General features: G+C 44.0%; 1 protein-coding gene across 3 annotated transcripts in view; it reads left to right on the top strand.

Moving 5' to 3' along the window:
* Positions 1 to 4,792: 4,792 nt before the first annotated feature.
* Positions 4,793 to 17,207, top strand: part of LOC119176962 (synaptotagmin-15) — a 368,621-nt gene continuing 356,206 nt past the window's right edge. For all 3 annotated transcript variants that reach the window (XM_075878290.1, XM_075878288.1, XM_075878289.1), the window contains exon 1: positions 4,793 to 4,925. In XM_075878290.1, coding sequence (XP_075734405.1) covers positions 4,841 to 4,925 — 85 coding nt within the window. In that variant the 5' untranslated portion in view covers positions 4,793 to 4,840. The remainder of the gene's footprint in view (positions 4,926 to 17,207) is intronic.

Raw genomic sequence — 17,207 nt, 5'->3', positions numbered from 1 at the left:
CTGCCACCAACAGTGCACCTTTTAGAAGGTTTTGAGCTTGGTATTGCAAATCAGCTGTACAAGCCTATTGACCTTTTCCGATTGCACAGTAGGTGACTTGCTCACATAAAATGCAGGCCAAGATGTTTGATAGGGTGCTCCCTCGCAGCGGGCTGAACGTCTACCAGCCATAGGCATCGGTTCAATCGAATAGTCGAATCCCTTTTAGACGTGGTTTGGGCACGACCCAAAGTGATGTTATTTGCAGGGGTTAATTGCCAAACTGACGTTCAAGAGGTTGAACTATAGGAGAGTACGAAACTCTCGTACGTATTGTGGAACCGCCTTCACTTCAATCTGAAAAGTCGCATATTAAATATTCATATTTTCAATACGCACTATCCGTGCTGTGAAAGCCCTTTTGTAAAAACGCTATTAAGCGAAAGGTTCAGAAGTACTGTAACGATTGTTCTTTTGATGGACTTCGAACTGACGCACGTTTACTAAAAAATGCATGTTGTTTCGTTTCTGCTGTTAATGACTCCTGTTAAGCGGGTACTTGTTACGTTGAACGGCAGTATTGCTGACAGTGTTTAACTGAAGATCAATTGCTAGATAAATACACACCGACGGCGAAAGATGCAACTTAAAGCGGCGGGAAACTTATTGCCCCAGAGACTCATAAGCACGTGGTGTACCACATAAGCGGGACAGTGGGGAGAAATAATGAAAACCAAAAGATTTGTGAAATATGTGTTATTTAAAGTGCAACGAAAGAAACTAGCATTGTACATTTACTTCGCCGTATATATGGCGTTCTGCTGAATAGTTGACTTAATTTTTTGGTCGTTGATCAGAAATGGCAGCGTATGTATATGGGCATGTCTCCTAATGGGAGCTTGTGTTTAGTTCGGCGCAATTTGCGGTCAACAAAGTATCGCTCTTTTTTTGCACGTTTACAAGCACATTTTTTTGGTTAATATATATGCTGTTCACTGGCGTGATGCTTCACTAAAGCTAACATATATAGCTAACGGTTAGTCTGACTGCCGAACTCCATCGCTAGCGCGCGGCCGCGGCTTGCTGTCAGCCTGAGAACGAATGCGGCACGTATACGCGATATAAGGCTGAGGCAGGGGTGACCGTTTCACTGCTACTGTTCTCTCCCGCCAGTAGCTCACCTTGCTTGGGCGGCGTGAGTTTTTGAACTATTGTGCCATTGTGTGCGTGAAGCGTTGTAGCGTGATACTCGTCATCTGTTAAGTATTTTGGAGCATAGTAGAAGTACAATATGTAGCTAATAAAATAACCTTGCTGCTCATATTTTTTTGTTCTTCAGAAAAAATCACGTTAGTATCAAAAGCAAGTGAACAACGGCACCTTCGAGAAATATAATAATTTTGTGCAATGATAGCATAAGAGCGCGACGTCACCAGAACTTCCAGCAGTGATGACTATTTTTACCTTTTTTTATTTGCTATTAGCTGTCCCTCCATACATATATGGCGATGGCTGCAAGGAGCCACGACCTCATTGACACAGCAGCTTACTTGCCAAAAAGGTATATAGCGAAGATTTCATACCAGTTTCATATATATACATCTTGAGTAATGTACATCCGTCAGCACCTTTAACTTGAACGCTCCAACGCGTGGCCTCGGCTCGCTTGGACTGAAGTCAGTGCCACAAAGCGTTGAAAATGATATGCCTACTGCAGTTAAGGATAGATGTTGCGCGCGTTGGTTTCACAATTAAATTTCTGTTTCCAGTCTGGCTGACCGCCGCGTCGACTGCACTCCCTAAGCATCCCGTTCTCGCTACATTTCGCTCGTGGCTGCGTTATCGTGCGTGCCCACGGCGTTCGTTGTTGTATGCTTATCTCGACAATGAATCATTGCGTGCGACCATGTACCATGTACCAGCCATGTACCAACTTGCCTAATAAGCAACTATCTTGAATAATACTCGCCTTTAGAGATAATTTTGGGGAACATAGAACATCCTGTTGGCTAGCGCTCTGCAGGGAAGCGTAGCTGTTATAATAAAGCTCTGTTCTCAATTGCGCGACCGAAAAGCCATCGCCAAAACCGACCGGTCCAGAACTGATTTTCGTCGCCGGGGGTAAAGCATCCTTTTGCAAGCCAATCAGGACAAGAGGTTACGAGAGAACGGAGGAGAATGCGCGCGGAGCCATGAACGCTGCGCAAGTTGAACTATGCCATCGTGGCTAAACCATACCTATACTGAAACACTGCTGGTGGTTCAGTACAGCCATGGAACGTATAACCATGGCTGGTCGAAAAGGGAGACGCAAGTGCGTGCGTCCCTGATACAGCATGTCTCGGATGAGTTAATGTGCGCAATTCGCATGTCGTCGCACGAACGAGCAGTATGATTATGGCGCTTTTGTCACCGATACGACAGTGTCTTCGCGGTATTGAACACTGCTTAAGGCGCCAGATATAAAACAATAACAACAGTCAAACTTGTTGTATAAGACTTCTGGGACAACGAAACGTATGCCCCACGCGCTACCACATTTTTAAGGCCATGTTCAGCCATGGAGTATGGCCACTCCTGGTACCTAAAGCACAGATAATTTGTTTATGGTTTTGAAAAATGGTGCCAAGCCCTTGCGAATATTCTGCTGTCAAAGCTTCGGCACACAAATCTAAAGAAAGTAAAAGCGTCAATTTACAACTTACCTTGCACGCAGTGTCCAACGACAATGTGATATATTAGAAGCGGCGGGCAGAGCCTTGTTGTGATCGGCCGCCGTGTCTTGCATGGCAGCGCTTGGACGCGTGAAAAGATTTTGTCTTTGCCGCGTTCCCTGAGGGTTCAGAAAGTGACAGCAAAGCGAATCCATTAGGTTCGTCGACTCGACTCAAGCCCTTTCAGCCAGCTTGGACGACGGATTACATGAAAAGGGCTGTTTTGCTGTCTGGGCTGCCTAGAAAGGCTGGTCCCATCTGCGTCGCTGAAGCCGTCATAATGCACCTGACAATAAGCTGAGTGCCGGACAACCATCTTCAGTGATGTTTCTCGCATTCCAAGAGACTTTCAAGTGTTCATTTCCGGTACACCAAGGCCTGCCCAGCAGCAACGCCTCCTTGGGAGTCAACCTTGAACCTGGCTAACCGGATGGGTTGACTCTGTGCGTGAGAGGTCCCGGTCAGCACACCATGCCAATGTTGTCATGCGGTCACCTAGCGTATTGTGTGTACTGCCCCTTTCCTGTGCGAAGAATCGCGGGTGCTTTTCCCCTTTACTGGAAAGTGTTTGTGACTTAGCCTCTTCGTGAGTGCAGTGGAAGACGACGATCCTATTGGAGGTTCCTGGGCTCAATCGTATTTCCTCGCAGGGAATCTTGGGAAGAAGGAACATATAAAACGCGAGTGCGGAGACGCTCGGGAGTGCTTTTTCCTTTTTTGTCATGTAGTATCACGCTACCTAACCATGTAAATACTGTAAATAAAGGTTCCAGGTTCCAGCTCAGTCTCCGTCTTCGCCCGGACCATTGGATGGCTCCGAGTCCCGACGAAGTGTCTCAGTCACAACAGCCTCTTCTGTGAAGTCACCATGTTTATTTTTCCAGCGCAGTCTTCCGTTTGCCTCATTTGTTGTCTCGATGCGCTTTGAAGGTGGATGTGGGGATGAATTGCCACCCATGGGACAAACTTTAGCTGTCGCGTTTGTGGGTACACGATGAATGCTTCAGCGAGGTCCAAATTTCGATAAGTTCTGCTTCCATTGACTGTTGCCCTGCAGAGGTGGCTAAGGTACTCGGCTGCTGACCCGCAGGTCACGGATTCAAATCCCGGCAGCGGCGGCTGCATTTCTGATGGAGGCGGAAACGTTGTAGACCCGTGTGCTCAGATTTGGGTGTGCGTTAAAGAACCCCGGGTGGTCGAAATTTCCGGAGCCCCCCACTATACGGCGTCTCTCATAATCTTATGGTGGTTTGGGACGTAAAACCCCACATATCAATCAACCAATCAATCCACGAAGGTATGTTACTGGTGCAAACGTGATAATCATGAGATGCGTGTCATGTAACAGCATGACTAGGTGCCACGCTCATGATGCGCTCGCGGCCGTTTCGCGTGGCACGAACCAACACCTCCTTCATTTTGATGCCAGTGGAAACACGCACTTCTCAATGGGGGCCGTCGTTGCGTCAATGAAGACATGTCCAATCATGATAATCAGGGTATGGAGGTCATGCACGGCATAATTTAGGCCCACCTCGTAGCGTTGTGCTTATTTTAACGTGACATATCAACCTTCCTCATTAGTGCTTCGCATATCATAATTCCCACTGTACTTGGGATCTGCAATTTCTACTTTTTTGTGTTCGGAGTACTATTTAATCGGGATAACTGAGTGTTCCCCAGGAGATGAAGTTGTCCTGACCTTACACGTGCCCGCATCGAACCATCGTCTATCCACTGAATAACCGACACTTCACCAACACAGCATCTAAACTTCCTTATCAGATGGGCGGCTAGCATTATATTAGCGATAATCATCAAACACTTCAGAGCTTTCAAACAAAGTCGTGGATACCATGTCCAGACCAAGTTCGGAGCCCATTGAAGAACTGTGTAGGGTCGTTGGTTAAGCACAATCCCCTTACACGCGAGCGCGTCTTTTCGGCAAAGTAAACGGCAGGGCCGGATGGTGTCGTGCGTGCGAAATACGCGGGCAAACACGCTCGCGGCGCGCCGCCGGAGGCCGGCGCTCGTGGCTTCCCCGGGCCGGAACCCCGTGGCGCTGTTGTCGATAGGCGGCTGCGCGTTCTCCGCCGGCGGCCGCCGCCAGTCTGAGCCGTCGCCGAAGAAGAGTTGGCGGCTGCGCCATGGACGAGCTACAGCGTGCTCCCTCTTCGCCGTCCCAGGCTGAGAGCGCACCGGCCGTCCAGGTCTCGGCTCGCGTCGACCACGGTGAGTGCGCGCCCTCTTTTACAGAGCGCTGCCATGGTCGGCAGGTGTGCGCCAAACTTTGTGTCAACTTGTTAAACAAATGTGTCACCATACGGGCCTTGTTGTCGTGCTTTATACTTACAAGTGTTCACGAGTTCTTCTTCTAGAAAAAAAAAAAAACCTTCGCACTGACACTTTTTACGCACGTGAAATCTTAAAAAGATGGTTGAATAATGTGGTATCTCTTGCTGATAGAATTTGGGCTCTTAAACGTGTCGGTCAACAACTTGCCGCTTAGAAATTGGTGACAGCATGGTTTTTAATGAATTTCAGTACAAGATGAACTTGCGAAGGCAAAGAGACACAACGTTGTTCCTGTTTTGTGCGTCTTTGCCCTTGTGTATAAGAATGGTATCGCTTCCCTTAAACAGCGTCAGAAACTACGCTACAATTTTTAGGGTGAAGTGCCAGAAAAAAAAAATCCGACAACAGTGCATGGGATAAATATGACGCGTTATACAGGAATAAACATAATCAGCCAACCATGTCCCCTTGTTCAGTTTGCTATCAGTGTCCCGATTTCATTGGAGTACCTGCACCTATAGATAACGCGCACGCGAAGCAGCAGCTCAAATCCCGGTACGCGCATAATATCAACGCTGCTTCAATTTCACCTGTGTTCTCTCACAGATAGGTAGGAACAAAGTACATGTCACCATGCTATCTACGCACGATCTTCTTTCAAATCTTTGACTGTTCCAATGGGTAACAAGATTTAATCGCATAACCCTGCAGGGCTTGTTCTTCGACACCAGAAGAACACGAGATTGCACATGCGCAGCTCATAAGGGGGCGTATTTTTTTCAGTCTACTGGGTTTATACGGATGTATTTTGTTTTACAAACTTTAGCTAGCAGTGAAGTGCTGGTAGGAACTATGGTAGACATTGTACTGGAGGCTGGTACAACGGATACCTAACGAAATTATTTGCCAACAAAAATGCTAGACATTTTTGCTGTCGCTTACTGGCAAACAAGCGTTATAAGTCGTGTAGCGTAGCCATACAACATATGACGCTTCTTTGTCTATGAGCCTCTTTGTTTGAACATTTTGTTCCCAATAAGTTGAAGCAGAAAGAGAATCTAACTGGCTGAACTGGAGTTAAAAAATAGCACTCCGCACGTGCTGCAGTGCCGCCCTCCTGATTCTCAATGCTTGGCTGACTTGTTTGGTTAGAGCTTATATATGCAATAACTATATTTCTCGCGGCAGCGTTCAAGCTGAAGCCAAGAGATTTGTGTTCGTGAGCATACAACTACTTTTGGCCAATGAACTCAACATGATTCGTTTTCTACTGACAGTGTTCTAATTTCAAACACAAGGTCAAAGGATGGCATAAAACCCACATCAGCGCTCTAGCAACTACATGCCAACGATAAGTTTTGTGTACTTCATATGTCAACAGCCACATGACGCGTCCTGTTGGATTTCAGAAACATATTTCTTTATCGATCAATAGCAACGACGGTGTGCTCAGACACTTCACTGATCTTGGTTCAAGATGTAAACCCCCAGAAATAATAATAATAATAATAATAATAATAATAATAATAATAATAATAATAATAATAATAATAATAATAATAATAATAATAATAATAATCATTATTATTATTATTATTAAGCTTAGCAAATTAAGACATTCGTCACCACAGGTTATCAAGTTGTAGGTGATCATGAACCACTTTGAAAGCGAAGCTGAAAAGCCGTATTTATTGCAATGTGTTGGATACAGTCCGTAGGCGAGTAAACAGCTACAGCTTATCCGACAGCAACGATCATGTGTACAGGTGACATGATAATTAAAAAAAATTACTGCTTAGGAACGGTTTCGGAAAAAAAGTTACAGCTAGGTTAGTAGTCTTATATATTGTAATGCTTGACTACTACTTATTCTTGAGGCGCTTTTACGTCAGAAAGGCTCTTGACGAAACCTATCTTTGGAGCCCTAGCGCCAATAGTTGCAATGACATCACGTGTATTTGATGAGCTACGGTAAAGATAAAAAAAGATGTCTGCTTACGCAGCATGTAGAACAGTCCTTGTATGCTCCAAACCTACAACGTGTTCGATCTATAGTAATAAGAGAACTAAGAAATATATAGATTTGTGGCGTTTAACGTCCGAAAACCATGCACCATGTGATTGAGTGACGCCGTGGTGGAGGGCTCTGGAAATTTCGTCCACATGAGGCTCTTTAACGTGCACCCAAATCTGAGCACACGGGCCTACAACAGCAAGCTAGAAAATCATAACGGTTGTTGGTTGTAGTACATACGTTTTTTTTTTTCAGTTCCAGAGAAGCGAAGTCTGTTTGTATGATAGACATCTTAGCCCAGTGACTACGGTGTAGCGTAACTTCAGGAAGTGAATGCGCACAACCAGAAAACAACGCAACGAAAGAGCGATTGTAGAAGCTCTAGCTACACACAAATGACTTCGTAGAATTTAAAAAAAAGGTAAATCCTACGTACAGTAGGAATCGATGATATGCGAAGCACTAATGAGGAAGGTTGAATTGTCACCTTAAAATTCGCGCAACGTCACACGGCGGACGTGAATTATGCCGTACATGATGACTTCCATGTCATGATTATTATGTTTGCGTCGAGTATTTGTGCTCGTTGTCTATTAACATCACTTAATACGAAATTTGGTATACGTCAAGCTAGCGAAACAGGTGCGAGCGCTACGAGCGTGGCATGTAGTCGTGTTTTACATGACCCGCATGTTATGATTATCATGTTTTTACGTGCCATTTATCTTCGTCGTTTATTCGAGTCACGTAATACCAAACTTGGTATATGTGAAGTTAGCGAAACGGCCGCGAGCACATCATGAGCGTGGTATGTAGTCATGTTCTTACATATGCCACGCATATCATGATGATCATGTTTGCCCCAGTCATATACCATCGTCATCCACTCATGCCATGTAACGCCAAATTTGGTATATGTGAAGCTAGTGTAATGGCCGCGAGCGCACTATGAGCGTAGCTTGTAGTCATGTTTTACATGACATGCATGCCATCATTATCATGCTTGGACGGGTCATTTACCTTCGTGGTACATTTGCGTCACGTAATACCGAATTTGGCATATCTGAAGTTCGTGATGCGGCGATGAGCGCCTCATGAGCATGACATTTAGTCATATTTTTACGTGACACGCATCTCATGATTATGATGTTTGCACCAGTCACATACCTTCGTGATCCATTTACGTCACGTAATGCTAAATTTGGTGTGTGAAGCCAGCGGAAGAACCACGAGTGCATTGTGAACGTGGCAGGTAGTCATGTTCTCACATGGCACGCATGTAATGATTTCCACGTGATGGCCTGTCACATATGTTGGTCATGCAGTCATTTATACCATACGAGTTTAGCGATGTCATGTGAACGAAACCACTGCAGGAGCAGCAAGACCATCACTTGTAAATCATTACATCCATGACATACATGTCATCATTTTCATGTTATTACTTACCACTTATGTTTGTTATACAGTCATGTTATGCCATACCAATTTGGGTATAGATTCGATTATCGAAACGGCCAGGATAGCTAAATATCGTTGATAGATAGATAGATAGATAGATAGATAGATAGATAGATAGATAGATAGATAGATAGATAGATAGATATGATCAAACTCACCGAAGTTCGCTAAGAAATGCTTCGCATTTCGTAAAAAAAAGACTAGTGCGGCCAAGTTATGCTGCAAACAGAAGAGCGTTCAGGTACATGGGGCCCTCATGTCGTCATAGGGTCTTAAGTTGTCGCGTTTTTTAAAGACGATAGTCTTTCTTGGGGACCTTCGACACAAATGTTTTGTTCTGTCTGTCTGTATATTTGTCTGCTTGTCCGCCCTTAACGGTACCCCAAACAACACCAAACGATACCCAAATTGCGGACCCCATCCGCAGCGCCCACCATTGTTGCTCAAGTATTAGCCTTCATACTTGTGCGATTGTCAATTCTTTATTCTTTATTCTTTATTAAAAAAAAACCTTACAGGCCCCAGAACAGGGCATTGGGTATGAGGGGGAGGAATCGGAACGGTACAGAGAGGTAACCAACAGTTTACAGGCAGGATCAGTGCAAAAACAACGAAAAACTATATATATATATATTAATGAGATAACATTTCAGGCTATACAGGGCAAGGTAAATCAATCAATCAATCAATCAATCAATCAATCAATCAATCAATCAATCAATCGTAGCGTTTATCACGCTGCGCTGATTGATTGATTGATTGATTTGTGGGGTTTAACGTCCCAAAACCACCATTTGATTATGAGAGACGCCGTAGTGGAGAGCTCCGGAAATTTTGACCACCTGGGGTTCTTTAACGTGCACCCAAATCTGAGTACACGGGCCTGCAACATTTCCACCTCCATCGCACGCTGCGCTGACAGTGCAACACGATGCTCAAAAAGGCAAGTGTTTCCAACACTTTGCTAGGACGACACTGTGGTGGCACCTACGCGTCACCTAGCGTTCTACGTTTTATCGCCTCCAAGACGGGCGCGCATGCCGCGTGCTTTGTTTTCCAAGATAACTGCCAGATAGCATTCATGTCTCACGTGTGACGTGACTCGATGTGCTCGTTCACCTCCGCTGCACGTTCGAGGCACTGTGATGAAGCGCCTCCAGAATAACATTAACCAATTTTCTTTTCGCAGAACATCAACTAAACGCTTTGTGCACTCTCTCCGAACGCAAGACTATCGTTTTTTGACGACATTTGCAGTGTAGCATGCAAATACGGGGCCAATTTCTTGGTTGGTTGGATAGTTGGTTTGTGATGTTAACGTCCCTAAGCGAGTCAGCCGGTTGGAGACGCTGTAGTTGTGGGCTCACAACTAACTTGCACTGACATAGCACAATACACGGGCCTCTATAGCTTGGACTCTTCGGAAATGCGACTGCCACTGCCGGTATCGAAACTGCGTCTATCGCCTCAGCAGCGAGCTCCGTAACCATTACGCCTCGTCGGCGGCTTCCTATTACCTTCTTTTGTTCTCTCCCTGCTTTCTTCTGTTTGCTAGCTGGAGTACAGAAGCATACTTAGCTTGGGGCCAATAGTACTTGTGGGCCGCAGTACTAAATCTCTTGGTCATGCTACTCTGTTCGGAAGCCTTCAACATTTTCATATTATTATCGTTCATGTGACTGACTAAAGCGGTATTACTCGGACCAATTAGGCACCAAGGTGGTGTCTTGGCCTCCGGCAGTGATGCTACGAAGCGCTACTAGAGATGGAAACGAAGACAGTCAACGAAAAAAGACTATTTTGCTTGACCGTCCCCGATATCTCTGTTGTACTGTATCAATTTTTATGAAAAAGAACGCGCGAGCACGTGGCCGGCGCTCTACTTCGGCTGCATATACAGCACCATCAGCCTACAGATAAAGAAAGCACGTCCACTCTAGGCGGCATCGCCAGTTGCGATACCAGAGTGGGAGAAGCAGCGCTCGTCCACCGATAATGACTTGTTTCGTTCACTAACAGATGACGCGAAAAGCGGACACACTTTCTTTAGGCAGCCGCGACAGAACGCAGGCCACGCATTTGTGTGTTCTCTTACATAAAAAATTACGACTTACACACCCTGTAAACATATTTTTAAATTTTTTTTCTCCTCGTAATATTATAATTGCGTATTTATCCGATGAGAAACTCACGCCGTGAGTCTTAGCCTGTGCCGAATTTTATCTGGGTGCCTCCCTTAACGGGCACTTTCGATGGCATCACAGTTTTCTTTATGAGGTCTTCTTTCGTCGCACGCATGAAAGAGCACCGAGTGGTTCAAGTGTGACCAGAGGGCAACTGCAGTGTTCGTCCTGTTACCTTGAAAACAAGAGTGTATCCTTCAGCGTTGTAGCGAAAAAAGATAACTATCGAACAATGCCATCAATCCTACTAAACGAAAGTGAAATCAACGAAATGTAACCAAAGCTACGAGAAATCACAAATTGCTCAACTTCTGCAGAAACAGAGCTGACAGGAGCTTCTTAAGACACCGTTAAGCAGTAATTTCACTTTCCGGGCCGCGATTGCCTGACGGCCCGTCAGTTTCAGCGCTGGGAGGAAGAAGTTCCTCACTGATGGAAGCATGATTAGCGATGCAAGAGTGAAGACCCTTCATTCTCACCTGGCGCTTCGCGGTATGAACAAAAACAGCCTAATGAGGAGGCAGCGACTGGAGGCTGGTATTGTGAGCACCACCTGCGCGAATTAGGCTCCTATGTGTGACGGTGGGCGAGCTGCAATGCTGCTGCCGCTGCTGTTTCAGAGGCCTGAGGGTCGTATGATGACCTGCAGGAGAAACCAAGGGCACAGCCTCAAGTTTAGTGACAATGAAAGAGATTGCGGAACGGTGAGCAGCTTCGTATTTGGGGCACATATGTCGGGCTTGGATGTCCGCTGCTGCGCTTGCGTCTCTAATGTCGAGGGAGGGAACAGAGTTAGAGTGAACTGCGTGAGAGCCCGTTCAGTCCCGTCATGCCTAAGTTGGTGCGAGAGAGAAAAAGATAACTATTGTCTTTCTTCCATTTTTGACACATATGAGCATAAAATACATAAAACACGTCTCGTTGCTCATATATTTCTAATGCACGTTTAGAGCAATCACATTGGCTCCATCGATCAGGCCACGCTTAGTTAGCATAGTCTGAAAAGAAAAAAAATGTCAGTTTCACCGCAAGGGTGAAGCAATGAATGCGATATCAACAACTTGTAATGTAATACTGAGAACGGCAAGCAGATCAAAACGTGCAGCACGCTGTTCACGCACAAATGACGCACGAAAATAACACACACAGGACAAGAGCGAACTAACAACGTTTACCATTCGACACTTATGGCGCTGTTTCAACAAAAAACGATGCATGATACGTGATCACAGGTAAAAATGAGCGCAAACTAACAAGTATCTCAGTTCTATACTTTGCTGTGTATGAAAAGGATGCTCGTTTCGTAAACGGGGCCTGTGCCGTGAGTGAACTGACCTTTGGGGGACCGGCAACTAACGCAATCGTTTCTGTGGAAAGCAAAGTTACGTGATTCTCCCCACCGAAGCGTAAGCGCACTCGCACAAACATCTAACCCCTTCCCTCCCCCCTCCCCCATTCCGTGGGGCAAATTACACATGATAGATAAGCGCGCGTTGTCGCTTCGGTATACAAATTGGGTGCCGAGCGCGGGCATCTTTCTTTCTTTCTTTCATGAGTTTTTATATAGAAAGACACGTATACATATAGTTCGAATGACGGCGACGCTGACGTCGGCGACAAAACCCTGCTGAGAGAGTGTCTATATAAGTGCTATCGCAATAAAAAGACATTCCGGTACTGGTTTCCACGTCTATAGTTTGCACCATGTGAATGAATCAAATTCATTTGCAATATTCTCGCGGAATTATGGACAGATTGTTATTGGCAGACTTCACAGTTCGCCTATAATCAGTTTGAAATGAGCTTGTGCGGCTATGCAAGGCATTTGCAGCAACAGTCAAAAGCACTGTCTATGGTCTCGTGAAAATCCTGTCTGAGTAATGGAATATCACGTGTGGTGTCGTATATTACAAACCGAAACAGTGGTATGCGTGGTGCACTGTTCTGTGCTCAAACGTGAAAAGCAGTCACAATGAGCTTAGTCGTTGATCAATACCCATTCATACCAAGCATGCCACGAGCAGTTACTTGGTTTTTTTGTAAGAGAGGAAACGCTGTTTTCAATATCATTACACCTAGTTTGTGTTCCACGAAAGCCTCTGTGTCTGATGGAGTCTTTTTTTAGCTAATTAAACAACTCATGGTTTTATACGATGGCTGTAACTTCTTTAATAAAAACATCCATGTATATCTAAGTGCATGAACTTCTTGTCTCTGTTATTTTTACTTTTACATTTAGCCCCTTCTAAATGTCGCTGCCATGGCCAGTATTCGATTATGCATACTCGAAATCACTAGCGCAACACCTTATCCACTCGCTCCATCACCCATGCTTTTGATGATGTCAGCGCAAAAGATGTTGCTTCTGTCCCCATTGTCCTGCTTATAGTAATCTACATTTGCGGACATGGCCACATGGTTGGGCTTGAGCCTGCAACCACCATATACACCAAAACCTATTTGTTTCTACGACATACGAAATGCTTTGTTCAAATACGTTTCATGATTTATTGTCTTCTCTAAATACCTAAATTGTCCCTGCCACAGTAGTCTAGTGATTAAAGTGATAAGCTGCTGACCCGGAGGTCGTGGTATCGAATCCCAGCCGCGGCATCTGCGTCAATGGAGGCTAGATGTTCATGTTCTTAGATTTTGGTGCACATCAAAGAAACCCAAGTGGTCAAAATTTCCAGAGCCTTCCATTACAGCGTCCCTAATAATGTTATCGTTATTTTCGGGATGTGAAGTGTGAACAAATGTTATTTACTAAACTGTAATTTATTGTTACAGTCATCTGTGATTTTTCGCCCACCCTTTTCGATAACCTTGCCAAGTTTCAGAACTTGCTGCTTTTCTCTCGTGTTTCTCTTACGAAGATATATTAACCTGTCTTATAATTACATATACGCTAGTAAATGCCAAGCTTTTACGCCAGTAAATAAATATGATTCTCTTCACTGTGCATGTTCTGCACACTGTCTAGTTCCGGTATGTAAACGTCCGGTATGTTCACTTACATTTTTTTGTCACGTCAGCTTTAGGTTGGTTGTGTTAGGAGTGATAATCAAGCATGATAATTGCCACAGCCTCCACTTCAGTGTGAATTGTGGCGATACTTCTGCTATCTCCTCACGCTGAACGTGAAGGAACAATGAATTAAGTTTAGGCTGCACCTCAACTAATCGGAATAGCGTCTCATGGGTGATTACTCCGCGTTATTTCTGAAACATTTCGGCTACATTGGCAGGAAGACGTGTCAGTATAAAAAATGGCGTTGTATTGTCTCTGCTTGGTTTTCCAACAGTCGCAATACGTTACCATGCTTTCTCACGCATTATTATTGTCTGCGTTACTGTAGAGTACTCGCGGATGGAAACGCCACACCACTTTTCTTTCATTCTTTCTAATCTATAACGGCTGCAATGAGCTATTCCTCGTAATAATCGAATATGTCGTTGCAAAACTGGCCACCTAAAGTTAAACTGCCTTTGATGTAAGTGTTCCCAGTCAAAATTACACCGATATGGCACGAATTGTTGACGCTGGAAACGAATGTGCGTAGCCGTAAGTTTTCGCGTTTCGTCATGAGTCCTGCTCATTAAACCAAACAACCTCGACTTGTATGCATGTACAGTCGCGCTCAATATTAGTTGGAACACGCTGGCTGTGGTTCAAGTGACCTCGAGCCAGAGAAACGACACCAATTAACGTTAAGTTGGTTTGGATAGTACTGCTCAGAGAGAGTATTATTCGCCGATTGTTTACTATGCAGGGGCCACTTTGCATTGTTGGTGTGATCTTGAGCACTGATATTGTGTTGCTATGCATATAGAGCACGGCTGTACTTGCATATGAAGTATGCCTATGTTCCACTTCATTGAAAACCTGTATATTGATGATTATAACAACGGCAACGCATCTATGCATATGCTTAAATGAATCGAACCTTGACGTCATGCAGGGGTTGGCATACTATACCACGCAAAACAGCGTAGGTGCTGCGGCTGAGTGACACACTTGGCCATGTCCAGAGTATTCGTATAAAGAAAGTAGATAAGCCGCAAGCAATTCCTTAATGGATGATTACACTCTCGCCAAAGCTCGAAAATAAGAGACATGTACCGGGAAGAAAATGACTCTGTAAGCATTGCCAAGAAATCTATCGTAGGATATGTAGCCGTTCATTCATGAAAGATTTTCAGTATTGCTGCCGGCATAACGATAAATGCTTATAACTGCTTTCGCCCTAAATCGTTTGTTGTTGATGTAACACCATAATAGCAGCTGGCCCGCCGTTGAGCCGGCAAGCTCTGGCTCCACGGAAGGCCGGTGCGCAGCACATCTCGCAATCCATTTAGGCCTGATGTGCAGCCATATGGCAACTGTTCTTTCTAGGCTTTGGCTGCGCGGTGTTTAGAGAGTGCAAGCAACAGGCAGGGGTGAGATACTGTTGCCCCATTTTCGTTGCGTAAGTAGCCACTTGGAAAAGTCACTGGCCTTTTATTCCACGGAACAGTGCTCGGCAAAGGAAGCACAACTCCACGCGGTGAAGCTGGAATCAAGTAACTTATCACCCAACTGAGACGAAAAGTAGTATGGGTGATGTTATGAAACGTTGCTCAAAGATCGAGGCAAAAACGAGCGTTCGAGTTGTGTACGCGTAATCGATCTGACAAGGCCAAGACGGAGCTGCTTAATCCTGTATGTCTGCAATAGTTTTTCTCAAAAGCCCGTCCAGAACAAGTTTCCTCTGCCGTCTCGAGAGAATATGATGAATACAAGGGTTTTTCATCAAATAGTACGTCACTTATAGCTAATAAAGTTGAGCACAAAAGCTGCTGATTTTGCATGCTAGAAGCAATAATAGACACGTTTTAGATAACAATCGTCAAGCTTCGTCGGAATGCTCACATGTTAGAAGGAATTTTTCTGATGACATGCAGCATGCGTTATTTGGCCCCGTTGACTGAGGCACGTATAATGACGTATAAGCGTGCGCTTTTATTGTGGTGGTAGACGTCCACTTACGGTTTATTCATAGCTATATTTCTGTAAAGCCCTCACAACATCGCGACATCAATTTTTTTCATTGTTGCGTCATGTCGTGACAGATTTTATCTCAAAAGGCAAGGTTGGCTCTAGTGTACTCGTTTGAGTCAAAATTGCGACGATATGGCCTGAACTAAAGGCGATAGAGACGGAAGTAGATGCGTTATTTAGGTCTGATTTCCCTGTCTCAATCCGTGAGCATACTGTGTGTACGTCACGCTCACCCGTAACGACTCGCAATACATTAACCGAAGTGTGAAAGAGAGTTTACCCAGTCGGTTTCAACCTTAAGGCAGGAAAACGCGTTGGAATACGTTGATGCATCTTCGTGTTCACCTGCATATGTCACAATAGAATTATTTTTTATTTATTTTATTTCAAGTTCTCTTATTACATGAAAATACACAACACTGGTTAGACCCATAGCCACTGGCTAGTAGGGGGTCTAAATAAATATGCATTTAAAGGAACAGATTGTGTTAACAAAGCAGATATTTTATAAGTACACTTCAATCATACAAGAAAAAAAGAAAAAAAATCGAAACAAAATATAAGAAGGAAACATATTTGTGATAAGTCATTTGCAGTATCTTGCAGCATTGTTCCATGCAAACAACGGATTGTATGTATACAATACATCAAATACATAAAAGTACGTATACCATGTCAAGTATGATTTTGTTAGACATATAATCTATACATAACGAAGTGGAGATTACAACGAAGTGTGTGTTAGTGCACCTGTTCATTTTTCTGTAGAAAGTATTTTTTAAGAGCACAGGAAAAACTTTTGCTTTCTTTTATTTGGCATGGTATATCATTCCAGACCTTTACTCCAGCAAATTGTAGCAATCGTTTGCCATAAACACTGTTAGTAGGCGGAAGATTGAAATTATGTAATGTGGCACGTCTGGTAAGGCGGCAAGAGGATGAAAATACTGATATATGAAAGGGCAGATTATAAGAAATGACATTATGGACGGTAAGTGCAATTTTTTGCTGTCGTAAATTATCGAATGGTATGATTTCCATATTACGAAACAATGGCGCGCTGTGTTGATCATATCTAGCATTGTTTATTATTTGAAGTGCTCGCTTTTGTAGTATACGTAAGGGTTCTAGATATGTTTTAAAAGTCCATCCCCATGAATCTATGCAATACGTTAGGTGACAATAAAAAAATGTGAAATAGAGAATTCGGAGAATACTACTTTTAAAATAATTTCTAGCGGTTCATAATGTACTGCATCCAGATTCCAGTTTAGCGCTTACAGAGTCAATGTGGCTTTGCCAGTTTAGCTGGCTATCAAGAATTACACCCAGATATTTGAATTCTTTCGTCTTCTCAAGCACGCAGTTATTTATTGTAATGCAAATGGACTCATTACTTATATCTCGATAACGGGAGTGGAAAATAGTGTATTTAGTTTTCTTTGCATTCAGTGTTAGTTTATTTGCTATAAACCACTGACAAACATTTTTTAGTTCTACATTACTTTTATGCTCGAGATC

This window comes from Rhipicephalus microplus, chromosome X, assembly GCF_043290135.1.
Source record: "Rhipicephalus microplus isolate Deutch F79 chromosome X, USDA_Rmic, whole genome shotgun sequence".
In the NCBI taxonomy this organism is placed as follows: domain Eukaryota; kingdom Metazoa; phylum Arthropoda; class Arachnida; order Ixodida; family Ixodidae; genus Rhipicephalus; species Rhipicephalus microplus.
This window is presented reverse-complemented; position numbering and strand designations above follow the sequence as displayed.